General features: G+C 60.6%; 7 protein-coding genes across 21 annotated transcripts; 5 read left to right on the plus strand and 2 right to left on the minus strand.

Moving 5' to 3' along the window:
- Positions 1-59: 59 nt before the first annotated feature.
- Positions 60-2877, minus strand: TRPT1 (tRNA phosphotransferase 1). The gene is made up of 8 exons (XM_082844139.1): positions 2853-2877; positions 2416-2499; positions 2104-2185; positions 1060-1229; positions 797-971; positions 526-582; positions 340-450; positions 60-211 (listed from the first exon to the last, which is right to left on the minus strand). Exons 2-8 carry the CDS (start codon positions 2488-2490, stop codon positions 120-122), a joined length of 762 nt encoding a protein of 253 aa, XP_082700265.1. The 5' UTR covers positions 2491-2499; positions 2853-2877; the 3' UTR covers positions 60-119.
- A 375-nt stretch (positions 2878-3252) lies between these two features.
- On the plus strand, positions 3253-6032 carry NUDT22 (nudix hydrolase 22). Of its 3 annotated transcripts, none has more exons than XM_082844243.1 (5): positions 3253-3851; positions 4201-4299; positions 5289-5386; positions 5525-5618; positions 5866-6032. In XM_082844243.1, exons 1-5 carry the CDS (start codon positions 3372-3374, stop codon positions 5965-5967), a joined length of 873 nt encoding a protein of 290 aa, XP_082700369.1. In that variant the 5' UTR covers positions 3253-3371; the 3' UTR covers positions 5968-6032. The 3 variants fall into 3 exon arrangements, with proteins under 3 accessions (XP_082700369.1, XP_082700368.1, XP_082700367.1); XM_082844242.1 differs by having other exon boundaries at positions 3326-3851; positions 5525-5625; XM_082844241.1 differs by having other exon boundaries at positions 3326-3851; positions 5525-5546.
- A 498-nt stretch (positions 6033-6530) lies between these two features.
- On the plus strand, positions 6531-9685 carry DNAJC4 (DnaJ heat shock protein family (Hsp40) member C4). Of its 9 annotated transcripts, none has more exons than XM_082844374.1 (7): positions 6531-6537; positions 6856-6948; positions 7614-7707; positions 8181-8365; positions 8450-8614; positions 9307-9393; positions 9484-9685. In XM_082844374.1, exons 2-7 carry the CDS (start codon positions 6872-6874, stop codon positions 9590-9592), a joined length of 717 nt encoding a protein of 238 aa, XP_082700500.1. In that variant the 5' UTR covers positions 6531-6537; positions 6856-6871; the 3' UTR covers positions 9593-9685. The 9 variants fall into 9 exon arrangements, with proteins under 9 accessions (XP_082700500.1, XP_082700501.1, XP_082700498.1 ...); XM_082844375.1 differs by having other exon boundaries at positions 8453-8614; XM_082844372.1 differs by having other exon boundaries at positions 8181-8614.
- A 361-nt stretch (positions 9686-10046) lies between these two features.
- Positions 10047-13411, plus strand: VEGFB (vascular endothelial growth factor B). Of its 2 annotated transcripts, none has more exons than XM_082844477.1 (7): positions 10047-10293; positions 10841-10883; positions 11230-11426; positions 11593-11666; positions 11860-11895; positions 12137-12372; positions 12980-13411. In XM_082844477.1, the coding sequence occupies exons 1-6, from the start codon at positions 10234-10236 to the stop codon at positions 12348-12350; spliced, it is 624 nt and encodes a 207-aa protein (XP_082700603.1). In that variant the 5' UTR covers positions 10047-10233; the 3' UTR covers positions 12351-12372; positions 12980-13411. The 2 variants fall into 2 exon arrangements, with proteins under 2 accessions (XP_082700603.1, XP_082700602.1); XM_082844476.1 differs by having other exon boundaries at positions 10147-10293; positions 12238-12372.
- A 1862-nt stretch (positions 13412-15273) lies between these two features.
- FKBP2 (FKBP prolyl isomerase 2) lies at positions 15274-17974 on the plus strand. Of its 4 annotated transcripts, none has more exons than XM_082844701.1 (6): positions 15274-15349; positions 16596-16764; positions 17089-17201; positions 17321-17367; positions 17714-17749; positions 17839-17974. In XM_082844701.1, exons 1-6 carry the CDS (start codon positions 15288-15290, stop codon positions 17898-17900), a joined length of 489 nt encoding a protein of 162 aa, XP_082700827.1. In that variant the 5' UTR covers positions 15274-15287; the 3' UTR covers positions 17901-17974. The 4 variants fall into 4 exon arrangements, with proteins under 4 accessions (XP_082700827.1, XP_082700829.1, XP_082700830.1 ...); XM_082844703.1 differs by lacking the exon at positions 15274-15349 and adding an exon at positions 15731-15752; XM_082844704.1 differs by lacking the exon at positions 15274-15349 and adding an exon at positions 15864-15879.
- LOC309965290 (uncharacterized protein) lies at positions 15498-16295 on the plus strand (the record flags this gene model as incomplete). Its single annotated transcript, XM_082844700.1, has 1 exon — positions 15498-16295. One exon carries the CDS (start codon positions 15498-15500, stop codon positions 16293-16295), a length of 798 nt encoding a protein of 265 aa, XP_082700826.1.
- A 406-nt stretch (positions 17975-18380) lies between the features above and the next one.
- Positions 18381-20765, minus strand: PPP1R14B (protein phosphatase 1 regulatory inhibitor subunit 14B). The gene is made up of 4 exons (XM_082844769.1): positions 20269-20765; positions 19154-19237; positions 18807-18839; positions 18381-18713 (listed from the first exon to the last, which is right to left on the minus strand). The coding sequence occupies exons 1-4, from the start codon at positions 20524-20526 to the stop codon at positions 18645-18647; spliced, it is 444 nt and encodes a 147-aa protein (XP_082700895.1). The 5' UTR covers positions 20527-20765; the 3' UTR covers positions 18381-18644.
- Between the last annotated feature and the right edge of the window lie 1539 nt (positions 20766-22304).

The following is a 22304-nucleotide window of genomic DNA, read 5'->3' on the forward strand; positions in this document are numbered from 1 at the left end:
CCTGACCTAGCTGTAGTCCCTGAGCACATGAGGAAGACTGGCTACAGCTACAGAATGATGACTCATAGGTTCAAACTGGAGTTTCTCTTTTGTTATCTTTTTACGTTAAAAAAAATATTTTATTGTTGGGTCATCCTTCTTCCTCTGGAGCTGTGCTTGGGGTCACTCTGACACTCTGTTTCTTCATTACCAGCCAAGGAGAGGGGCTTTCCTGAGAGAGAAAAGAGTTGGTTAGAAAGGGAGAACTAAGTCAGTCTGGGGTTGGGAGCTGGGAAAGAGGTGAGGGCAGAGGGCACAGGCTTCAGGCACAAAGAATAGTGGTGGGGTGGTGGTTCTTACGGGTGGGGCGTAGCTGCAGGGCCTCCTTGAAATACTTGGGAGGCAGGACGCCATCAGCGTTCCCTGGAGTCAGGATCACCCCATTAGCAGAGCGGAAGAAGGGGATTCCATCTGCAGACAGAGCCAGAGATGTGACTCATGCCCTCTCTGAAGGCCTGGGGCAATACCTGCTGTGTCCAGACTCACCTGCCAGGGCCAGGGGCCCGTTGATGAACACAGCCACTTCGCAATTTGGCCGCATGCCTGAGTAGACAATTGGAGCTGGGGTCTGGGGCGTCTGGATTGTGGTTATCAAACCTGGGTGGGCTGGGGTCCTGAGCTCACTGCGGTGTGGGTGGGGCGTTGCTCCTGCATGCAGGGCATGCAGGACAAGAGGCTCCCTGGACAAGAGGCTATGACCCTTGGAGGAGGACCTGGGAGCACAGAATGGGTGGGAGTAGCTTGGGGGGGCACTGACCACTGATGACACCAGGGTCCCCAAGCAGTCCCGCGGCCAGATGGATGTGCGTCCTCCCCCGGCAGGATAGGCCCTTGAGCAGGATGGATGGCCAGTGCTGCCAGAATGTGCCATGGACGAGCACCAGGGGCAGGGCCTGTGGGGTCTCCAGGGGAATCAGCTCCAACTCAGGTACCTGGGATGGATGGGGAATGGGCAGCAGTGAGACCCCCTCACAGACAGGGGTCTCACATGGCTCTCCCACTTGTCCCCTTAGCTCCCACCTTCAGGGAGTGACCCTGATTGGCCCGGATGAGAGGGCCGGTGCTGGGGTCCCCTGGCTGCAGGGCGAAACGCTGCTTCCCATTGGTGTCCACCACACGCTGCACATCTTCAACTGAGAAGCTGCAGAACTGGGGCAGCTGCAGGAGGGTGTCCAGGGGCACAAAACCATCTGTGGGCAGGTAGAGTGGTCAGGAGCTGAACTTGCTCTGGCCTGGGCCACAGTTAACAGGGGAAGCCACAGGCAACGAGAACAGAGCCTGTGTGACCTTTAGAAAGTCTCCCCTGGGACTTCCCTGGTGGCACAGTGGTTAAGAATCCGCCTGCCAATGCAGGGGACCCGGGTTCGAGCCCTGATCAGGGAAGATCCCACATGCTGCAGAGCAACTAAGCCCGTGTGCCACAACTACTGAGCCTGTGCTCTAGAGTCCACGAGCCACAACTACTGAAGCCTGCACGCCTAGAGCCCGTGCTCCACAACAAGAGATGCCACTGCAATGAGAAGCCCGCGCACTGCAACAAAGAATAGCCCCCATTCGCCGCAACTAGAGAAGCCCGCGCGCATCAAGGAAGACCCAAGGCAGCCAAAAATTTAAAAATTAATTAAGTAATTAAAAAAAAAAAAGAAAGTCTCCCCTTTCTGAGCCTCAGTTTCTCAAGTTATATGGGAATAGGATCGCCTCATGGAGGGTCACAAAGATCAAGTGACCCTTTTGAGCACAGTACCCAGCCCAGAGCGGACACTCAGTAAACATCAGTTACCCCAACACCCTCACAGTGCCCAGTCTTGGGATAAGTGTTTATTGGGCCACTGGGCTGGAGGTATCACCAGGCCTGGCCCAGACAGAGGCTCCTCTCCCAGTCTGTCCTGGACATTATACTGGGCTCTGGGCCTCGGTCTTCCCTATACACGGAAGGGATGTACCTTCTGTGCTGTTCTCATAGGACTGTGGTGGGAGCCATGAGGGAAGGCAGTCACAGACAGGCTCACACTGCTCCCTGGGCTCCAACCACTCCTGGGCCCAGCCTCTAAGATGCTCACTTACCGGGCCCCATGGGAAGCCCCAGCTTCAGGGCCCCGTGGCGCAGGGCATAGGACAGAGCCTTGGACAGTTGTACATCCCGGTCCTGAAAGAGCCCAGAGGCGGCCGTTAGTCCCCGTGGTGACCCTGCCCTGCTGCTCACCCTGAACTCAGTGATCTGCTGTAGGAGACCAGAGGGAGAGCAGTCCCTGTGCTCCCTGGGAACAGCACAATCCATCCGCCCCCACTCCCACCCGACCAGCATTTCCCAGGGAGCAGGACCCCCTCCCCTGCCCTCCCACATTGGGAGCAGGGGTGAGGGTGGAGGGGGCGCACCTGTTCCCGGGGTCTGTGAGCCCTTCTACCCTTGGGCCCTGCTGCTTCCTGCCTCCTTCCTCTAGGGGCGTTCATGGCCAAGACCTGTGGGGAGCAGTGAAATGTGGAGACTGTTAAGGACCTTCCCATGTCCCCACGATGCCCAGAAAGTCACAAAGCCTCGGCATGTGAGAGCTGGGAGGGAGATATTCAGATTTCTAAATTCACTTCCCACCCCTAACTCCCTGGTGCAGATAGGGAAACTGAGGCCCAGCAAGACTTGCCCAAGGTGACACTCTGTCAGCCACAGGGCCCAGGGAAGTCGAGCCCCTGCGACCCAGGCTCCTGGTCTGCCCCGCAAAGCGGGTCTGGGGAGGCGGGGCCGGCAACCAGGCTAATGGGGCAGAAATGTCTGGGCCGGCCAGAGAAACAGAGCCGGGACAGACGGGAAGGCTCACCGACTCCGGGGGCCGGGCAGCTGACCCGGACGAGCCCGTCAGCTGACCCCGACGGGCCATGAGCGCCAGGACCGGCCAATGAGAAGCCGAGGAAGAAGGGGGCGGGTACTTCCGCTCCGGGGGAAAGAGGCGGAGCCTGCGAGGAGAGTAGGCAGGTGATTGCCGGCTGCAGCCTGGAGCTTCCGGACCCTGGGAAGGGTACCGCCGCGTCAGGGGTTGGAGGCAAGACTTTTGGTTCGGGGAGACAGAGGCATTAGGGGGTGACAGGACCCAGGACCTCTGAGTCGTAGGGATGCCCGGGAGTCTCAGGGATGTCTGGTAGCAGGAGCCTCGGAGCTCTTGCTGGGATGATAAGACGTTTTACAGCCCAGGGAGGGGTCAGGGGGGTGCAGAAGGGCTGGGAGTACCCTCAGGAGGTTTGTGGCAGAGGGGGCCAGCTGTCGGGTCCAAGGGTGGCTGTGGGTCCTCCGGGGTGACAGGCCTGGCTCTGCCCTCCCCCAGAACTGCCCTATCCAGATCATGGACCCTGAGGTGTCCCTGCTGCTGCAATGCCCCCCGGGGGGGCTGCCTGAGGAGCAGGTACGGGCTGAGCTGAGCCCTGCCTACGACCGTCGCCCACTGCCAGGAGGGGACAAGGCCATCACCGCAGTCTGGGAGAGCCGGCTTCAGGCCCAGCCCTGGCTCTTTGACGCCCCCAAGTTCCGCCTGCACTCTGCCACCCTGGTGCCCACTGGCTCGCCGGGGCCCCAGCTGCACCTGTGCCTGGGCCTTACTTCCTATCGAGACTTCCTGGGCACCAACTGGGCCAGCTCAGCTGCCTGGCTGCGACAGCAGGGGGCCACCGACTGGGGTGACAAGCAAGCCTACCTGGCGGACCCCTTAGGGGTGGGCGCTGCACTGGCCACTGCTGACGACTTCCTTGTCTTCCTGCGCCGCTCTGGGCAGGTGGCTGAGGCACCTGGGCTAGTGGACGTGCCCGGTGGGCACCCTGAGCCTCAGGTGAGATGCCAGGCTGGGCGCAAAGGCACAAAGACCCAGAGAGCTCGGCTTTGTTTTCTTCATCCCTTAAAGGGGGAGTTGGTGCTTATCCGAAAGTCTCCGCTCAGGGCAGCCTCTCAGCCTCCCTGCTGAATCCTGCCCCAGACCCATGGGAAGTTAGGGAATTGGGGGTGGGGGTAGGGATGGAGGACCTAGCTGGACCTGTGGTTTTCCATCTGGAAAAACAGGGCCTGGGTCAGGGGATCACCAAGGCTCTCACTCTGTGCCCAACCAGGCCCTCAGGGCCAGTGAGTGTGGGGAAAAGCAGGGCGAGAAGAGGGGAGCAGGGGCTGAGCCTGACCTCTTACAGGCCCTGTGCCCAGGTGGCAGACCCCTGCACATCAACCTCCCTGGGGAGCTGGTGGTGCATGAGCTCTTCTCCAGTGTCCTTCAGGAGATCTGTGATGAGGTGAGTGAGAGGCAGGTGGGACAGAGTGGTGGGCAAGAAGGGAGGGGATAGAACAATCCAGAATTTCACAGGTCTGGGATGGCAGGAGTGTCTGTAGGCATCTGGCTTTTTTTTTTTTTTTTTTTGGCTGCCTCACGTGGCTTGTGGGATCTTAGTTCCTTGACCAGGGACTGAAACCAGGCCCTTGGCAGTGAGAGTGTGGAGTCCTAATCACTGGCCCGCCAGGGAATTCCCAGGCATCTGGCATTGAGCAAAGAGCTTGGCTTTGCAGCTAGGCACACTTGGAGTGGAATTCTAACCCTCATCTCTGTGTGCCTCGTCTCTGTGTTCCTCTTTACAATGGGGACAATAATAAATGTCTTGCCTACTCCCGCCAGGTTTGTTGAAAAGAGGAGTAACTGGGAGTCCCAATTACTTTTTAAATTTTTATTTATTTATTTTTGGCTGCGTTGGGTCTTCGTTGCTGTGCACAGGCTTTCTCTAGTTGAGGCAAGCGGGGGCTACTCTATGTTGCAATGCGCGGGCTTCTCATTGCCATGGCTTCTCTTGTTGCGGAGCACAGGCTCTAGGCGCATGGGCTTCAGTAGTTGTGGCATGTGGGCTCAGTAGTTGTGGCTCGTGGGCTCTAGAGCGCAGGCTCAATAGTTGTGGCGCACGGGCTTAGTTGCTCCGCAGCATGTGGGATCTTCCTGGACCAGGGATCGAACCCGTGTCCCCTGCATTGGCAGGCTGATCCTTAACCACTGCGTCACCAGGGAAGCCCCCAGTTACTAAATTGACTTCCCTAGGGTGACCCTGGGCTAACTGTTCCATCTCTCCCGTTGTGGTTTTCTCATGTGAAATGAACATGCCCAAGATCTGACATTCTGTGATTCTGGGCACTTGAACTACACACTGTAAAATGCTGTACAAGGGTAACATGCTGTTCTTCACTGAGAGGGGCAGGGATGTGGGCAGTGGGCACTGACAGGTGGTACGCCTGGCCCCAGGTGAACCTGCCGCTGCTCACCCTGAGCCAGCCGCTGCTGTTGGGCATTGCCTGCAATGAGACCAGTGCCGGCCGTGCCAGTGCTGAGTTCTACGTCCAGTGAGTGAGCTCTGGGAGACAGGGTCCTGGGTCCTGGAGTAGGTGGGTGGTTGAGCGGCATGGCTGAGGCAGCGGGGACTCCACAGGGACCTTACAGGGTCTAAGCACTCACCAGGCCACTCTCACACCCTTGTCCAGGTGCAGCCTGACTTCTGAGCAGGTGAGGAAGCACTACACGAGTGGGGGACCTGAGGCCCACGAATCCACAGGAATCATCTTTGTGGAGACACAGGTTTGAGGTGGCAAAGTGTGTCTCATTTGGACAAGGAGCTGGGTTGGGGCTTGCAGAGGCCTGGTGATGCATGTCTGTCTCCTGGGCCTGGGTCAGAGGGGCCTCCCACATCTCTCAGAGCTTCCCTCCAGAGGCACAAGACCTCACTGGGGATGCCCTCAGCCCAAGGGAGAGGGCCAGAACTGTGGGCACAGCTCCTGCAAGAAACCCGAGGTCGGAATATTTGGGTCTCACTGTCTTCCCACAGAGTGTGAGGAGGTTGCAGGAGACTGAAATGTGGGCCGAGCTCTGCCCCTCAGCCAAAGGCGCCATCTTCCTCTACAACGAATTCCAGGAAAGTGCCACCTAAGTCGCCCCAGAGCCCCCAGCCCTATCACCACAGCTCGGAAGACAATAAAGGACTTTATTCTTGGATTCCGTTGGCGTCTGCTGTTTCCGTGAGACAGAGAGAGGGGCCGGGGTGGCTGAGAGAGACAGGACAAGTGACTTGGGGGAAAAAAAGGCCCAGCCTCAGTTTTCCCCTCTGTAAGCTGAGGGCTGTGCCCCCTTGCCAGGCTCCAGTGAAGTTCCAGGCCGATTATGGGGTGGAAACTGCTTTGTGAAACGCGTCTCGCTGCAGAGCGGAGTAACAGCCATGTCCGAGGGAACAGAGCAACGGGGGCTGAGCCGAAAGCCTCACTGAGGGTCAGGCCCCCTGCCGCAGCCTCCCCGGGCGGGCGCTGGTGCCTTTCTGCAAGTCCCCGGGCTGCTGTCTCGATGGGTGGATCCGAGGCGTCAAAGGCCGATGGATGTGCGGGGGCGGGGCTTCGCCGCTGTTCCGCACCCTCAGACCTGTGGGCGTGGTCTGGGTGTCTACGCCAATGAGAGTGTGGAGGCGGGGCCTGAATAGGAGCAGGAAACGGAGGCCGCCGAGGGGTCTGTGAGTGAAGGGGGGCGGGGCTTGGTGTGGCTCTTCCTGCACCCGCCCCCCGAGCTCCCAGGGTGGGAAGGGGGTCTCGGCGTCCGGGGCTGGTTGTACAGACGCCCGGGTCAGAGGCGGGGACAGGGCCAGGACATTGGGGTCTGGTCTTCAGCAGGGAGGTTCCACCCGCCCCTGAGTCCCCGGGCCTGCTTCAGTTTTCCTTTGCATCTCAACGGGGCCAGGCCCCTTCCCTCTGCCCCCCACCCCCACCCCTCATCCCCGCTGCAGTGGTTGAAGTCTGCTCCCATCCCACTGTTCTTTGTGACCTTTCACCAGCTGCCCGCCCGCCTTCATGCTGCCCCTGCGCCTGCGCCGGCTGTGGCCCCACAACCCTCCCACTCGGTTCTTCGCAGCGGCCGCCCGGCAGCGGTGAGTCGGGCGCCTGGGGCCGGGCCCGGTCGTTCAGTAGGTTTTTGTGGCTGGCCTGCCCAATTCTAGGCCCTGCGCTAGGTGCCGGGATAGTCTAGGTGCTGGGATAGTCGTGATCTCTTACGCTGCGTCAGGCGCCTTACAGGCTTGTCAGATTACCCTCACCTTCACTGCTGAGGGCACAGGATCAGAGATTAAAGGATGACCCCCCAAGGTCATACAGAGAGTTAAGTGGCACATCTGGAATTTGAGCCCAACCAAACCCAATGCACATTCCACAACTCAGGTGGTTGTCAAGCATCGCTGTGCATAAGCCAGGCGGGGTGTGGGGAGCTTACAAAATGCAGATTCCTGGGCGCTGCTCTGGAGATCCTGATTTGCAGGAATGAGGTGGGCCTCAAGAATCTATTTTTTAAAACATGCTTTTCAGGCGTTTCTGATGCAGGGGGTCTGAAAACTACACTTTGAGACAATCTGATCTGCCCCTTACCTGGAACACTCAAAAAGCGAGGGATGATTTCGAGATCTCCCTTGGCACCTGCCTCAGCCCCCTCAGCATCTGGATGCTGAGTTGAAGGGTGTGGTCCAGCGGGGCTGGGACGGGCAGGGAAAGGGTATCCTCTGTGTTTTCCTTAGCCCCTGCAGGTTTGGGCCTCTCTCCACAGGTCTGGCCCCAGTAACTACTATGAACTGTTGGGGGTGCATCCTGGTGCCAGCGCTGAAGAAGTTAAACGAGCTTTCTTCTCCAAGTCCAAAGAGGTACCAGTGGTCTTAAGTGGAGTTGGGGAAGGGAAGTCTGAGCCAGATGGGGTCCGCTCCAAATTCTCAGGAATGGAGCTGAGAGGCTCACTCTGGCCGGTGCACATTCCCTCAGCATTCATAGGGAGGGGGAGCTGCCCCAAGGGGAGAGGTCTGGCCAGGTGGAAGGAAAGGCTGTGGGGCAGGAGCCAGGAGTCCTGTCTGATGGGCTGGGCTTGGTTCTCTTGACCTGCCTGCTCTTGAGAAAGCTGGGACCAGGGCATCCAATGAGAGCCAGGCAGCAGGTGGGGAGGGCTTGAACAAGGGGAGGGGGCAGGAGTTTGTGCTTCCTGACTCTCTGGTCTTCTAGAGGGATGTGCAGGCCTGAGAGTGAGGGTCACTGCCCAGGGAGGGCCTCTGGGTATGATATGAGGGAGGATATTATCAGGATAGGTCATGGGAAGGGAGATGAGGGGAGTCCTGCCCCACCCCAGCTGCACCCTGACCGGGACCCCAGGAACCCAGCCCTGCACAGCCGCTTTGTGGAGCTGAGTGAAGCGTACCAAGTGCTGAGCCATGAGCAGAGCCGCCGCAGCTATGACCACCAGCTCCGCTCGGCAGCTTCCCCAACGTGTCCAGGAACCACAGCCCATCCCAGGTCTGCTCATCAGGCACACAGGTACAGTAGTCCTGCCCCCAGCTTGCCACCCCCAAGTCTCCTGGGGAGCCCCGTCTTTACACTGTCGCTTCTTCTACCTCCCAGCAGCTCCTGGGCACCCCCCAATGCAAAATACTGGGCCCAGTTTCATGAAGTGAGGCCTCAGGGACCAGAGTCAAGGCAGCAGCAGCACAAGCACAACCGGCGGGTGCTGGGGTACTGCCTCCTGATCATGCTGGCAGGCATGGGCCTGCACTATGTTGCCTTCAGGTGCGCGTCCCCCTAGGGTGATGGGCAGAGGGCAGGAGGGTGGGTGAAGCCCAGTGTCAGCCATCCATCTATACCACCCCTGTGGCCTGCACCCTTGTGTCTCTCAAGCTAAGAACTGCATGAAATAGAGTCTCGTCTTATTTAGCAAAGGCAGCTCTGCACTAAGGGCTAATGTCATTTTCAGTTTTTTAGAATTTGAATTTAAATCTTGGTGCTGGTTGCCAGAGAGTGCTGGAGCCAACCAAAATCCTGCACAAGAAGGAAATGCATTGAACTGGGCCTCACCAGAAACTGTCTTCATTTGTTTGGTAGTTGCTGTTTTCCTGCCACTCTCTCATGCGTGCCATTGCCACTGAGGCTTGATAGCAAAGACACCTAAAGGCTGGTGCACACTGCTAGCAGTGTGCCTAGTTCAGTGACGGAGTTAGATGAACAAACCTTTCTAGTCGCCTTTAAGGACCTCCATGACGGAGCTGCTGTCACCACCTTCAGGACAGTCAGGGACCTGGGTCGCCATTAGGCCCTGGACAAGAACCAGCTACTCTGTGCCCCTTTCCTCATCTAGCACAGGCAGTTAGCTGAGGTCCCCACAAGTGTAAAGCTGTGAGACCCTGAAGTAGGGTAGAGGGGGGTGGGACTTGGGAGACAGCGGGGATTGGGGATTCCCAGAGTCGGTTGTAACCCCCTTGCAGGAAGCTGGAGCAGATGCATCGTAGCTTCATGGATGAAAAGGATCGGATCATCACAGCCATCTACAATGACACTCGGGCCCGGGCCAGGTCTGTCCCAGCTCTTTCCTGCCCTCTCCTCACTGTCCTGGCACCACCCTCCAGGATCCCAACCTGACCACCAGGTACTCTCCCCTGCAGGGCCAAGAGAGCCAGGCTCCAGGAGGAGCAACGGCTGGGGCCGCAGCTGCAGCCACCACCCGGGCCTCCTCAAGGCCCCGGGATCGTGCCCCCCGGCCCCAGCCCCTGAGCGGTTCACCTTGGAGAGCACACCTTCGATGGGGCCTGCGGTGTGCTCCCTTCTGGGACACCCCACTCCCCAAAACGCGTGCAATAAAGTGATTCTCAGAGCTCTTGTCTGGCTCGCTCCTACAGGCCCAGAGCCCCCGGCCCGGGCCCCGCCCTCCGGGTTCTGGCGGCGGCAACCCGGGAGCCCGGCCCCCTGGGCGGTGCGTCCCCTTTCCCCTGCTGCGGCAGGAGGTGGGGTGTGTGTAGAGGGGGCGGGCCCCGCCGGCGGCCTCGCCCCCCCTCCCCCACCCCGCCCCCGCCCCGCGGCCCGGTGGGGAGCGCGTGTCTGGGTCACATGAGCCGCCCGCCCGCCAGCCCGGGCCCGGCCCCCCGCCGTCCCCACCGTCCCCGCCGTCCCCGCCGCCCGCCGCCGCCACCACCGGCCGCCCGCCCGCCCGGCTCCTCCGGCCGCCGCCGCCGCTGCGCTGCGCTGCGCTGCCTGCGCCCAGGGCTCGGGAGGGGGCCGCGGAGGAGCCGCCCACCGCGCCCGGCCCCCGCCCGCCGCTCCCGGGCCCGCGCCATGGGGCTCTGGCTGCCGCCGCCCCCCGCGCCGCCGGGCTAGGGCGATGCGGGCGCCCCCGGCGCGCGGCCCCCGCGGGCACCATGAGCCCCCTGCTCCGCCGCCTGCTGCTCGCCGCGCTCCTGCAGCTGGCCCCCGCCCAGGTACGTGCGTCCGCGACAACCCGCCCGCCCGCCGTGCCCTCTCTCAAGGTTGGCGGAAGTGGGGAGGCGCGGAGCGGCCGGGTTCTCGGGGATCCGCGGGGTCGGGCCTCGGACGGGGGCGTCTCGGGAGCCCGGCCTGGGCATCCCCCGGGAGGCGTCCCTCCCCGCCCGCCCGCCGGCCCAACTCCGGGGCCACTCCCCCGCCCCACCCCGTCCCCAGGGCGCAGCCGGGGGCGGGGCCGCCTCGGTGCCTGCAGGACGCGGTTCGGCGCTCGCTGTGCCCCCTCTTGATCTGTGGCCTCGAGAACAAGCCCGGTCCCTAGGCTTGGAGGTTCGACGCTGCCGGCAGAGCGTGCCTGGGGGGTTGTAGCCAGGACAGGTCCCAGGTCCCAGGTGGCCTGGAGAGGACAGGTAAAGCTAGAGTGGCCCCAGGAACAGAGTAGTCTGGAAATAAGCCTCCTGACTGCAAGGGCAGAGCCCTGGGGCCAGCGACAGGGCTAGCCCTTCCTGGAGTGCACCTTGGGTCCAGGTTTCTTCTCTCCTGCAGGGCCCGGTCTCCCAGCCTGATGCCCCTGGTCATCAGAAGAAAGGTAATAGTAACAATAGGAACTTTCTACTAGCCAGCACTAAGAATCTTTTCTTCCAGTCCTGATTCCAGACTCTGTGTATTCCTCATCTTGTGTAATCACAGTCCTCTGTAAGATGCAAACTCTTATTCTGCCCATTTCACAGAAGAGGAGATTGAGGCAGGGGGGTTCCTGGGTTCTGGATGAACAGGACAGGGAAGACAGATTGGGAGGGCAGAAGTGGGGGCTAGTGGAGGGTGGCTGTGACACGAGAACTAAGGAGAACAGCTTCTGGGCGCAGGGGTAGGGGAACCAGGGAGCAGCTGCAGGAAACCCAGTGGGGACTTAACCCTTACGCATCTGCCCCCAGTGGTGTCATGGATAGACGTGTATGCTCGTGCCACCTGCCAGCCGCGGGAGGTTGTGGTGCCCCTGACCATGGAGCTCATGGGCACTGTGGCCAAGCAACTGGTGCCCAGCTGCGTGACGGTGCAGCGCTGTGGCGGCTGCTGCCCTGACGACGGCCTGGAGTGTGTGCCCACTGGGCAGCACCAAGTCCGAATGCAGGTATGGCGCAGGTGGAGTGTGCCTGGCTGGATGCTAGCGTTCTGGGGACTGAGAGGGTGGCAACCAGAGCCCTGGCTGGTGGGCAAGGTATTCTCATTTCTCCAGCCCATGGAGCGTCCCTTTCCTCTCTCTCTGACGGTCTCTCTCCCTGTTCTCCTGAGCGCAGATCCTCATGATCCGGTACCCAAGCAGTCAGCTGGGGGAGATGTCCCTGGAAGAACACAGCCAGTGTGAATGCAGGTGCCAGCCAGGCCCCACTCCTGAGTTCGCAGAGACAAGGCTTGGGGGGTGCTAGGTGTGGTGGTACACCACAGCGGGGACCGGGTATCCAAGAGTATAGCCGGGTAGGCCTGGGATCTAGGGCAAGAGAGTAGGATGCTTGGCTTCCTGATCCTCTTTTTCCTTGTCTCTGTCTGTCTCTCTTACTTTTCAGACCAAAAAAACGAGAGAGTGCTGTGAAGCTGGACAGGTGAGTCTTGGGCTCTTGCTGAGGTGGGGTTGGAGCCCAGGCCCAGCACCCAGAATGTAATGTGTGGGTGGGGCGGGGGGTGTAAGAGTGTGTCAGGAAGTTGTGGTCCCCCGCCTTCTCCTCCCACTCGTGTCCCCCTCTCCCCTTTTCCTCTGCTTCCCAAGACTATATGCTCTTCCCCAACCCCAGCTCCCGGGAAGACTCTTACTTCTCACCCGAGACATGTTGCTTCTCCTCCTAGGGCTTCCACTCCCCACCACCGTCCCCAGCCCCGCTCTGTTCCGGGCTGGGACCCTGCCCCCGGAGCACCCTCCCCAGCTGACATCACCCATCCCACTCCAGCCCCAGGCCCCTCTGCCCACGCTGCCCCCAGCGCCGCCAGCGCCCTGACCCCCGGACCTGCCGCTGCCGCTGCCGACGCCGCAGCTTCCTCCGTTGTCAAGGGCGGGGCTTAGAGCTCAACCCAGACACCTGCAGGTGAGGAGTCGGGTGTGGCGTCAAGGTGCCATCCTGGAGCAGGTCCCAGTGAGCCTGCTGGTGGGAGAAGAGCCAGGGAAGGGGAAGCTTTGAGTGTGCTGAACTATTGACCAGGCGCCTGCTGGCACTGGGGTCAGCATAAACAAGGCTCACGTTCTGATGCAGAGTCAGACACGAGGGCACGTGATGCCAACACAGGAAGTCAAGCCAAGACCTGTGGTGAGGGCCCCCTGACGTTGCCTTTGAGAGGTTAGAGATGTCCTGGAAGCCGTGACATCGCCGGGTGTAGCAAAGAGAAAGACAGCCTTCCAGTTTGCAAGGCTCTGAGCCTTCCCAGAAACCCCTGTGGTAGAGTTTGTTCCACCTTATGTGCTCCAAGAGGCCAGGGGATGTGGTGGAACGCTGGTCCACCCTTGTCCAAGTTGCTTCTCACCACCCCTCCTTTCCACAGCGGGGCCATGGGGTGGCATCCTGTGGACCAGGCCAGCTGGGGCTTCCCAGGAGTGTTAGGGGAGAATGAGGTTCACAGAAGGTAAGAAGTGGGTGAGTCTAGAGGAGCAAGGGCTGAGCTGTGCCAGCATGAACAGACCCCTTCTTCCTTTTTCAGGTGCCGGAAGCTGCGAAGGTGATACATTGCTTTTCAAACTCCGTGGGGCCACTTGCCTCGCAGGCCTGCCCAGAGGGCAACAAGAGGGCATCCTGGTGAGAACAGTCCAGTCCCCAAGACCTCAACCTGGGCGGAAGCTCCTGCAGGACCTGGGCCTCTCAGAGGGCTTTCCAACTGCCTCTTGTCTCTCTGAGGCTGCCGTCCAGCAAAGTGGACAGAGTTGGATGAAGAGACCTGGAGGCAGCACAAGGGGTCATGTACCATCTTGGGAGAGAATGGGGTCCCAGCTCAGTTTTTAACCACCTTGTGCAAGTGAGCATCTTACAACTGGCTCCTCCATCCCCTCACTAAGAAGACCCTGGTCCTCTACAAAAAAATGAGAGTTGGGCTTCAGTACAAGAACTGTGAACCCCAGTCCCGATAAAAGAGGTAGAAGGAACTGTCCCTGCCTGTGTCACTGTTTGTCACTGTCCGGGCTGGCTGGTTTGGACATGAATGTCTGCGTCACACTGCCTCCTAGACATGGAGCTTAGAGGAGATGAGGCCCAAGGCCCCACAACAGGTCACAGAGCCAGAATCGTGCATCCTTCACGTTCATGTTGTGCTAGCAGGCCCTGGGGAGTCCCTGCCCCTCTGCTCATTACAAGGGTTCCTTTCTGGAAGGAGAGGGCCAGTGAGCTTGAGGTGGGACCCAGGTCTGCTGAATGACCTTGGTTGTCACTGCCTCTCATTCTGAGGCTCAGTTCCCACATGTGCACACGGAGGGAACCGATGATTACTGTGGTCTGGGCCCTTGGGCTCCAAAACAGAGAGTCACGTAATAGGAAAGAACGCCCATCTTCCCTGCCGGGTGACACTCTGTGTTTGCAGCTTTTTGCTCCCGGTAGCTTAACTCGAAGGTCACGTACCTGGTCTGCCCTCATCTCACTCCCACATCCCCGAAAGGGAGGCAGCACCAGAGGTCTGTGGTCGGTGGGCTCCGCTCACCCCAGCCACACGGTCTTCTCCACTCTCGCCTCCCTTGCACCTTGGGCTCCCCTCCTCAGGCGCTGCTTGGGACTCCTCTGACCTTTATCTGACCCAGCCCAAGCTCAGTGGCCAGCTTTCGGCCTGTAACCTTCAGTGCCCCTGGGTCTGAGTGATGAGGGGGTGAACTGAAGGGCAACCTTGGGCACCAGTGCTTTGCCCCATCGAGACAGAACATTCATGGCAGAGGTTAAGCCAAAGCAGCTCCCCTAATGGAGGCCTTCTCTGAAGCGTTAGAGGGTGGGGTTGTGATCTTGTTGGGCCCAAACCAAGAGTGGGGTTAAACCAGAAGAGACAATTCCTGACAGTGATTGCTACTTTCAAATAATTTTCTCAGCTATTCTGTCACCCAAAATGCCAGAGCTCAATTAGAGTGAGACAGATGAGGGTTAGGGACAGTAGCTACCACCTCCCAAGGCCATTTAAGCCTGCCCAGCGTGCACACTGCTTCGTATGTGCCTTCTCGCCTAGTCCTCAATTCTGAGTGTTGTAATCTTCCTTTTTCAGTTGAGGAAATAGGCTCGAAAACTCTGACTGACCTGGGGATTTGACCTCAGGTCGACTCTCTCCCTAACACTCAACTTAGGTTTATCTGCCTCCGAACTGCAGGTTCATTACTTCAATGGACAGATGTTCACTCCTGGGTGCTGTGGTGCTTGGAAATAAGTCCGGTTGGGGAACGGACCCAGCCAGACCATTACAGTCATGATTCAGGGGTCATTGTGCAGCAGGTAGAGGCAGGCCTGTACACTGGGAGAGAAAAAGGGGAGAGAGCATTCGCCGTGGACCAGGGCCTGGCAGTGCACGTCACTTGCAGCGATCCTACAGGGGCCCTGCGGGGTGGATGTTATCAAGACCGAGTTACCAGGCCAAGGAACTTCCTCAAGGTCACACAGCCTGTCAATGAGTGGCAGACCCTGGATTCAAACCCAGGGCTCACTCTGAAGCCAGGCTCTTTCCACAGCAACTGAGGATTGTGGATCCTGAAGAGGTTCAGGGGCAAACAGGAGAGGCTGGGGGCGACATAAAAATGGTGTCTCAAGACCCCCGCCGCGAACCCGCGCCCACCTGACCTTAATTTCACCTCGACCGGAAGTGCCTTCGGCCCTTTCAGAAGTCACTTTCACCTAACCTTACGGACTACAGAGCCACCGGACCTGACGCATAAGTCACATGGCGGCGCGGGGGGCGGAGCTAGAGAAGGCCGCCCAGGCGGGCGTGTGGCCGCGGGTTTCGCACGGTCCAATGAGGGCGGGCGGCGTGGCCGGGTCTGGTGGCAACGATGACGCGCCTGCGCAGAGACGGCAGCAGGACTGGGGTTGACTCCGGGGGCGCGGCGAGGAGGTGAGCGGGGGCCACAGCCCGGGCTGTGGGGAGCCGGGGTGCAAGGGGGCAGGCTGGATTAGGCGGGGCAGGAGCGGGCCGGGGCTCTGAGTGTCAACAAGGGATAGGTTACGAGGGAATTGAGGGTTGGGGTCAGAGCTGTCTGGGGATGCCGCAGGGGGAGGGTTCTCACGCCTCACGGGGCGGGGCTCCGGGAGTCGGGGCGGGACGTGGAACGGAGACGGGTGGGACCTCTGAGCTTGTGCCAGTGGAAGGCGGAGCTCCAGGGCTGGGGGCGGGGCTAGGACTGGTGAGGGACGGAGGCTGGCCCTTGGAGGAGGAGCTGGAACAGGCGGAAGGAGGAACCTCGGGTTTGGAGACCGAGGGGGAAGGAGCCCAGGCACTGGGGGCGCGGCCTCAGCCGGTGAGTGGCGCGGCTACAGTTCAGGAAAAGGGGTCTAGTCCTGTCGGGGGCGGGACTACAGGGCCGGGGGCGGAACCACGCCCTCTAAAGGGTGGGGCTAAGGAGCCCAGCGAAGGGGTAGGCCCAGGTAATGGCCCGGGGCGTCCACGCGGGGGCGGTCTCCGTGGTGGCCGTGCCTGGGGGCGCGGTAGGCCGAGAACTCCCCCGGGAGAGGTGGTGTGGGTGGAGCGGGCTCGGCGGCCACCCGACACGGGGCCAGTCTGGGTGCCCCGCAGGCCCCCGAGGGCTCAGAGTTGGGGCGGCGCCTCGGGCGGAGGCACAGGACCAGCCTGGGGGGTACCCTCGGAGGACAGGGGCTCCCCGGAGCCACCCAGTGGCGATGTGTGGGTGCCTCGGGGCCGACCCCCTGCGGCAGCCGCAGAGGTGTGGGTTTGCTGGGCGGGAGGCAATTGGGTGTGGCGTGAATGGGGTCGCCCGGTTGGGGCAACTGCTGCGCAGCCAGATAGGGTTTGGACTTTGCGGAAAGGGACAGGGGGGAATTGAAGAGCAGAGCTGGGGACTGGGAGGGACGGAAGGGCAGGGGGTGAGCAAAGGGGCTGGACCCTGGCTGCTGTGGCCTCCCCTGACCCCCTCCCCCCGCTGCTGGGGTCCTCGGGCAAGCCCCCTTCTCCCTGGACTGGTAAGTGTGGCCGCGGAGCCTGGGGGAGGGGGCGGTGACACGGGACAAGGGGATCCCCAGGGGCAGGCAAGGTACGGTGGGGTGGAATCCTCCTGGTACTTGCCCGTATTCCATGCCCTCCCGTTCCTCTCCCCCGGTTGGTTGGTCGGGGTCTGTCCCCGCAGAAACATGAGGCTGAGCTGGGTCCTGACAGTATTGTCCATCTGCCTGAGCGCCCTGGTCACGGCCGCCGGGGCCGAGGGCAAACGGAAGCTGCAGATCGGAGTCAAGAAACGGGTAGACCACTGTCCCATCAAATCACGCAAAGGGGACGTCCTGCACATGCACTACACGGTGGGTGAGGAAGTGGAGCTTTTGGGGGTGGGTGGGCCTTCCGGGGACCAGAAAGGACTTGGGAGCCAGGTGTGTCTGCCAAAAGGTGGGTCACCTTGGGCAAGTCTCCTCATCTACTTTGCATGATCCTATCTTGCTCTTAACTGTCTACTCCCAGTTGGCACCAGCAAGCAGTGCAATGTACTGTGAGCTGCCCAAGGTTCTGTCCCTTTCTAGGACTATGGCCGCCAGTGCTGTGGGCTGCCACCTTGATGGGAAGAGCACCTGGGGGTGGGGGTGTCAGAGCAGACCCTCCTCCTCACTGGCCTTCCCATGGTCTCACAGGGTAAGCTGGAAGATGGAACAGAGTTTGACAGCAGCCTGCCCCAGAACCAGCCCTTTGTCTTCTCCCTGGGCACGGGCCAGGTCATCAAGGGCTGGGACCAGGGGCTGCTAGGGTGAGTCGAGGGGCCATGGCTGTGGTCCAGGAGGTGAACTGTGGGAGGCAAGCTCCAGGTATGGGGTGGGGGCAGGGAGCCTGGGTGCTGCCACATGCTGAACATGTATTGTCCTACAGGATGTGTGAGGGGGAAAAGCGGAAGCTGGTGATCCCATCAGAGCTAGGTAAGAGGCCCTTCCTGAATGGGGATAGGGAGTTCAGGGTTATATCTACGTAAGGGTGAAGGCTGGTTCAGCCTCTGCACGGATGTCCACTCAATCCATTCAATACATGCCACTTCCAGGTCTAGTTGTGTCCAGCAGTGAGGACAGGGCAAGACCCTTGGGACGCTTGGCTCTGGTGCCCACTCTTTGCCCTCTACAAGACCTTTAGCAGCCCCCTCCCAAATCCATTACACCTTCTCCATTTCTGGCCTTGTGCTGGGATGGGCAGAGGCTTGGTTTCAGCCTGGTTGTCTGCAGAACACCTCACTGCCTGGCCACGGCTCACTTTCTTTGTGCATCTCTGCAGGGTACGGAGAGCGGGGAGCTCCCCCAAAGATTCCAGGTAATAAACCTTCCTGCCCCCCATCTCCTGTACCCATTCCATCTCCCTGTGGCCCTGGTTCTCATTCTGATCCCACTTCTCCCCTGCAGGCGGTGCAACCTTGGTGTTCGAGGTGGAGCTGCTCAAAATCGAGCGACGTTCAGAACTGTAGCCAAACTGGGGAGGGCTGGGGGAGAGGCCCCCATCTGGGACCAGACTGTTTAAAGAAAGAAAAAAAACTTTAAAGCCCACGAAGTGAGCCTGTGTTTGTTTGTGGGCCCTGAAGACTTAGAAACCACAGCTTCAGCCTTCCCTCTCCCTCATCCTCCCCCCATCCCTCCCTCTCCTTTCCTGGCTGCAGAGCCTTGGGGTCTAGTAGGCTCAGTGGCATGGAGGTCATGATGGCCAAGCCCTCGGTGACTTGGTGGCCCCTGTCCAGAGGGAAAAAGGAGTATTCCTGCCTGCCAGCAGCAACAACGGCTCCTCCCCACTCCCCAGCCGCTTCCAGATCCTGGTCTGGGAGCCAGCACTGGGGTATCGCCATGGCTTCATGGCCCTCAGGAAGGCCTGCGGTCACCTGGGGAGAAGCTGAGCTGGCAGCAGTTGTAGAGCAGTGTGTCCCCCCTAAAAGAAACCAGGCGAGCCTGTTAACTGCACCAAAGGCGCATCCTAGCTTTATTAAAGGGCCCGCGCCGCAGTCAATATAAAAACACAAAAAGTCCCGTCAGTTTAATAATAATAAAAAACCCCAAAAATGGAAAACTGAGGGGGCAGGGAAGAGGCCCCTGGGCCAGGGGCACGGGGAGCACTGCACATGGCACCAGGCCTGGCCACAGGGCCCCCCGGTATTGCTGTTGCTACGAGGTTGCGGGGCGATTGTCCTGTGGGAGCCACCGTTCACCTGGGTCGAGGACCCTTACTTCTTCTGGGGTGTGCTCAGCTTCTGCATGCCCCGGATCTTGTCCAGCAGGCCAGAGATGAAGGCCTGGAGGGAGGGGAGGACATTAGGGAGACCAGAACCCAAGATGACAGGACCCCAGGCTCCTCACCCCGCCCTCTGGGGAAACCACCTCCTTACCTCAGTGGGTTTGTAACAGTCAACCAGCAGCTCCTAGTGGGGCATGGGGGGAAAGTATAACTATGAGTCTCAAGAACACGAGCCTAAAGTTCACCTATACCCTCTTCCAAGGCACTGGGGCCACCCTGAGGCACAGGAGATGCCACAGCTACTGAACAGCTAGGCAAGTACCACTGGCCCTATTTGACGGAGCCAGAAGCTGAGCCCAGGAAGGTCACAGAGCTGCCTCACTCAGACCAGAGAAGGCCTGGCTCCAGAGGCTTGCCTACCCACGGGGCAGTGCCTCCAGGCACCCCTCTATTCCCTGCTCCCCTGACCTGGCCCTGCTGCCCTCCAACCCCTCTCACCTTGACCCTGGCAGCTCGGGTATCATCACTCTCCATGTCCAGGAGTTCATCCACGTCAATCTCCAGCTCCGGGATCTCCTCTTCCTGGGGTGGGGGTGGGGGAGGAGGGAGAGACAAGGGCCTGAGTTGGGAGAGAGGGTGTGAGAGGGGCTCTCTGGCTGAGGCCCCTGCCCTACTGCAGATGAGCCAGCCCTCTTGCCCAGCAGACAGCGGCAGCTGCTCCGAGGAGAAAACAGATCAGGCCTGTGCCAAGGCAAACTGCCCAATGGGGGGGGAGCTTCCTGTCCCTGCCAGTTGGGCACCCTGGGTGCCAGACAACTAGGGCTGGGGATCCTGGGCTAGGAACCCTGCAGATGTGTCTCCCCAACTTCCGGGCCCCCCATCTCAACCAGAGCACAGGTGGGGCCAGCTGTCCCAACTCATCACAGCCCCTTCCCCTCCCCCAAACACCTGTCACAGCTTCCCAGGAGTGAGGAGGAAGTGAAGGGTGAGGGGTCAGTGGGAAGGACCCAGGCCTGGTAAAGGGGAAACAAAGAGCCCATGCTTTGCTGAGGGAGGGGGTGCCTGCCACCCCTCCCCCCCACCCAGGAAGCATCTCTCCGGTCTGGAGTCAGCTGCATCCCAGGGCTGCGCTAGGGTAGGCAGCACAGGGCAAGCCCACTCCTCCACCCTGCCCCCCGGGGACTGAGTCACCATTTGATCAAGGAAGGAGTCATAGGGTAGAGAACTAGAACCCAGAGAGTGGGCTAGCCTGCCCCCCCATGACAAGATGGAGCTCCAGGTTAGCCCACTAGAATAGGCAAGACCCGTACCACCACCACCCAGGCTAGCTAGCGCCTTTTAACTAGTCTAGGCTAGCAGGCAATAGGTAGATCTCCTTTCCCCGCCAGCCCAGACAAGCCCCGAGTCTCCTGTCCAAGGCAGCAGATAAGAAAGGAGTGACTTAGGTCAGACAAGAAAGAGCATACATTGGGGGCGGGGAGTACGGAGAGCTGGGGAGCGCGCGGAAGCGGAGCGCCCATTGACTCCGGGTGACAGGCGGGCTCAAGGTGGGGTTCCCAGGCGGCCCGAATCGGAACCGATTTTAGGGTGTCGGCGCAGGGTGGGGGACACACCTGGCAGTCATAGAGGCGAGTGAGCTGCTCCAGGATCCACTCCTCCAGGTTGAGGCGCTTCCGTAGTTCCTTGCGGTCGTACTTGACCGTGACCTTCCCTTGGCGCCTCACTGGGCCCTCGTCGTCCGCGCCGCCCGGGCCCTCGCCTGCAGCCCCAGGGGGGCTCTGAAAGTAGACGCGGGGCCCTGGGCCGCCACTCCCCGGTCCAGGGGCCGGAGCCGCCAACGCCGCGCCCCCTGCGGGGCCGCTGTCCGCCATGGCGGCCGCCGGGGCCACGTGCGCGCGTCGGGCCCCTCCCTGCGCCGCCGCCTCCGGGACGCCCGCCGGCTGGCTCCGGGCCGCTGGCTCGGGTTAGCTCGTGAGCTCGGCTCCGCACGGCTCCGCTGCGAGGGCGGCGGCGGGGGCGCCCGGGGGCAGCTGCAGCATGCGGAGCCCCCGGGCCTGGCCTGGCCGCGCCCCGCCCCCTCCCCGCCGATCCGCCCGCCCTTTGTCCCCCGCGGCCGCCGCCCGAGCCGCCGCAGCCGAAGCCGCTTTCTCTGTCTCGATCGCTTCCCCCGCCCCCCGACCACACCCCCTTAAAGGGACAGTCCTGAAGCAGGCCCCTCACCCCTACCCCGCCCTCGGGCCGGGGCTAAGAGAGGGTCTAGTCCTTAGAGGTTTGGACCTTAGCTGTCCGCTATCCCTTTTAAGCTTCCTGCCCCAAGCCCAGGCGTTCTAAGCGTCCGGTAGCCGGATTTGCGCTCCTGCGGGGAACCTAGTGTTCTGTCCTAACTGATGCAAAAACAGGGGCCGTCTGAGAATGGAGGGGAGTGGACACTGTATACAGGACAGAGGTCCGAGGAAGAGACGTGGGAGCCCCCGACTTCTGGGTCCTCAGGCCCTTGGCCAGCGGGTAAAGAGCAGGCTTCTTCGCGCGGACGGACACGTGGGCCGGACGCCCGGGGGTGGAGGAGTGGAGAAGGCGGGCAGGCGCTGCCCAGGTCACCGGACGCCCTACTCGTCGGGGTTCCGCGCCCCCCATGATGGAGGCCTAGGTTGGGGGTGAGCTGAGCGATCCGGGCGGCCTGAAGGGCCAGACCCCAGGCAGCCACCGCCCACCCGCCAAGATGGCGGCGGGGACGGAATTATGGGAAATGTAGTTCCCAGGGTCCGGCCCCCATGGCCGCCCCTCCCCTGGAGCGGAACCGGGTCCGGGAAGCGCAGAACTTGTTTGGAGCGCCCTCGTAGGGCTGGTCTCCACAGGGCGCGGTTCTCTGCACCCCGCAACCTCTGTGTGTACAAACTGAGGCGTAAAGAGCTGGGAAGTGGGGGAGCCGGTACTCACGGTAATAAAGATAATAATAACAGCTGACCCTAATGAGAGTTCCTACGGTCGGTTCCACATAGTCGGTTCCAGCGTGAGGGCGCCTCACTCGCTCTCCGGTAGATCCTCGCCCTGCGGCCGCCTCTGGCCTTCAGAGCTCACAGGTGCCTAATCTGGCCCGCCTCTCTTAAGCAGACCGTGTGTCTCATTCCCGCACCTGCTTTGATTTTCCGTATTTTTAAATAGTGTCTCTCATTCACCTGTTCATTGTCTGTCTCCCATTTCTCAACTATGAGCTCCATGAGGCAGAGACCTGTCTGGCCCTTGTTTACTGCTGCTGCCCATGGCTGAGTGGGCCTGCTGGGCTTCAAACCCACATGGGTCGCGCAAATTACCTGACTCTTGTTGAACTCTCAGCACCTAGGTCAGACTTATAGTAGGTGTTCGATAACTATTGGTTGAACAAATGACCGAATGAAAGAATTAATGGCTTCTTCTGTGCATCCATTTCCTCTGAAGGCTGTGGCAAAGATTAAATAGGAAAGTGCATGGAAGATTCAAGGACTGGACCACAGGGGTTAAGTCACACAGCCAGACAGAGATGGAGCTCAGCTTGTGTACCCAGGTCCCCTGACACAAAATCACTACTCATACCACCGCACAAGGCTGTGCAGCTCTGTTTGGGATGCTTCCACAGACAGCAGGCTCACCCTCTGCAGTCCCAAGCACAGTC

The sequence above is a fragment of the Leucopleurus acutus genome (assembly GCF_964270905.1).
Source record: "Leucopleurus acutus genome assembly, chromosome: 8".
NCBI classification, from domain to species: domain Eukaryota; kingdom Metazoa; phylum Chordata; class Mammalia; order Artiodactyla; family Delphinidae; genus Leucopleurus; species Leucopleurus acutus.

Excerpts from the sequence above, each read along its gene's own strand:
- TRPT1 (XM_082844139.1), bottom strand. The coding sequence starts at position 2,490 with ATGAACGCCCCTAGAGGAAGGAGGCAGGAAGCAGCAGGGCCCAAGGGT. Across the intron at positions 2,186-2,415 it reads CTCACAGACCCCGGGAACAG|GACCGGGATGTACAACTGTC; the intron begins GTGCGCCCCCTC and ends GGGCTCTTTCAG. Across the intron at positions 212-339 it reads CCTGCAGCTACGCCCCACCC|GAAAGCCCCTCTCCTTGGCT; the intron begins GTAAGAACCACC and ends TTTCTCTCTCAG.
- NUDT22 (XM_082844243.1), top strand. The coding sequence starts at position 3,372 with ATGGACCCTGAGGTGTCCCTGCTGCTGCAATGCCCCCCGGGGGGGCTG. Across the intron at positions 3,852-4,200 it reads GTGGGCACCCTGAGCCTCAG|GCCCTGTGCCCAGGTGGCAG; the intron begins GTGAGATGCCAG and ends GACCTCTTACAG. Across the intron at positions 5,619-5,865 it reads TCATCTTTGTGGAGACACAG|AGTGTGAGGAGGTTGCAGGA; the intron begins GTTTGAGGTGGC and ends GTCTTCCCACAG.
- DNAJC4 (XM_082844372.1), top strand. The coding sequence starts at position 6,872 with ATGCTGCCCCTGCGCCTGCGCCGGCTGTGGCCCCACAACCCTCCCACT. Across the intron at positions 6,949-7,613 it reads GCAGCGGCCGCCCGGCAGCG|GTCTGGCCCCAGTAACTACT; the intron begins GTGAGTCGGGCG and ends CTCTCTCCACAG. Across the intron at positions 9,394-9,483 it reads GACACTCGGGCCCGGGCCAG|GGCCAAGAGAGCCAGGCTCC; the intron begins GTCTGTCCCAGC and ends TCTCCCCTGCAG.
- VEGFB (XM_082844477.1), top strand. The coding sequence starts at position 10,234 with ATGAGCCCCCTGCTCCGCCGCCTGCTGCTCGCCGCGCTCCTGCAGCTG. Across the intron at positions 11,667-11,859 it reads CACAGCCAGTGTGAATGCAG|ACCAAAAAAACGAGAGAGTG; the intron begins GTGCCAGCCAGG and ends CTTACTTTTCAG. Across the intron at positions 11,896-12,136 it reads AGTGCTGTGAAGCTGGACAG|GGCTTCCACTCCCCACCACC; the intron begins GTGAGTCTTGGG and ends TTCTCCTCCTAG.
- FKBP2 (XM_082844701.1), top strand. The coding sequence starts at position 15,288 with ATGACGCGCCTGCGCAGAGACGGCAGCAGGACTGGGGTTGACTCCGGG. Across the intron at positions 16,765-17,088 it reads TCCTGCACATGCACTACACG|GGTAAGCTGGAAGATGGAAC; the intron begins GTGGGTGAGGAA and ends ATGGTCTCACAG. Across the intron at positions 17,202-17,320 it reads TGGGACCAGGGGCTGCTAGG|GATGTGTGAGGGGGAAAAGC; the intron begins GTGAGTCGAGGG and ends ATTGTCCTACAG.
- PPP1R14B (XM_082844769.1), bottom strand. The coding sequence starts at position 20,526 with ATGGCGGACAGCGGCCCCGCAGGGGGCGCGGCGTTGGCGGCTCCGGCC. Across the intron at positions 19,238-20,268 it reads CTCGCCTCTATGACTGCCAG|GAAGAGGAGATCCCGGAGCT; the intron begins GTGTGTCCCCCA and ends CCCCCACCCCAG. Across the intron at positions 18,840-19,153 it reads CCCGAGCTGCCAGGGTCAAG|GAGCTGCTGGTTGACTGTTA; the intron begins GTGAGAGGGGTT and ends ATGCCCCACTAG.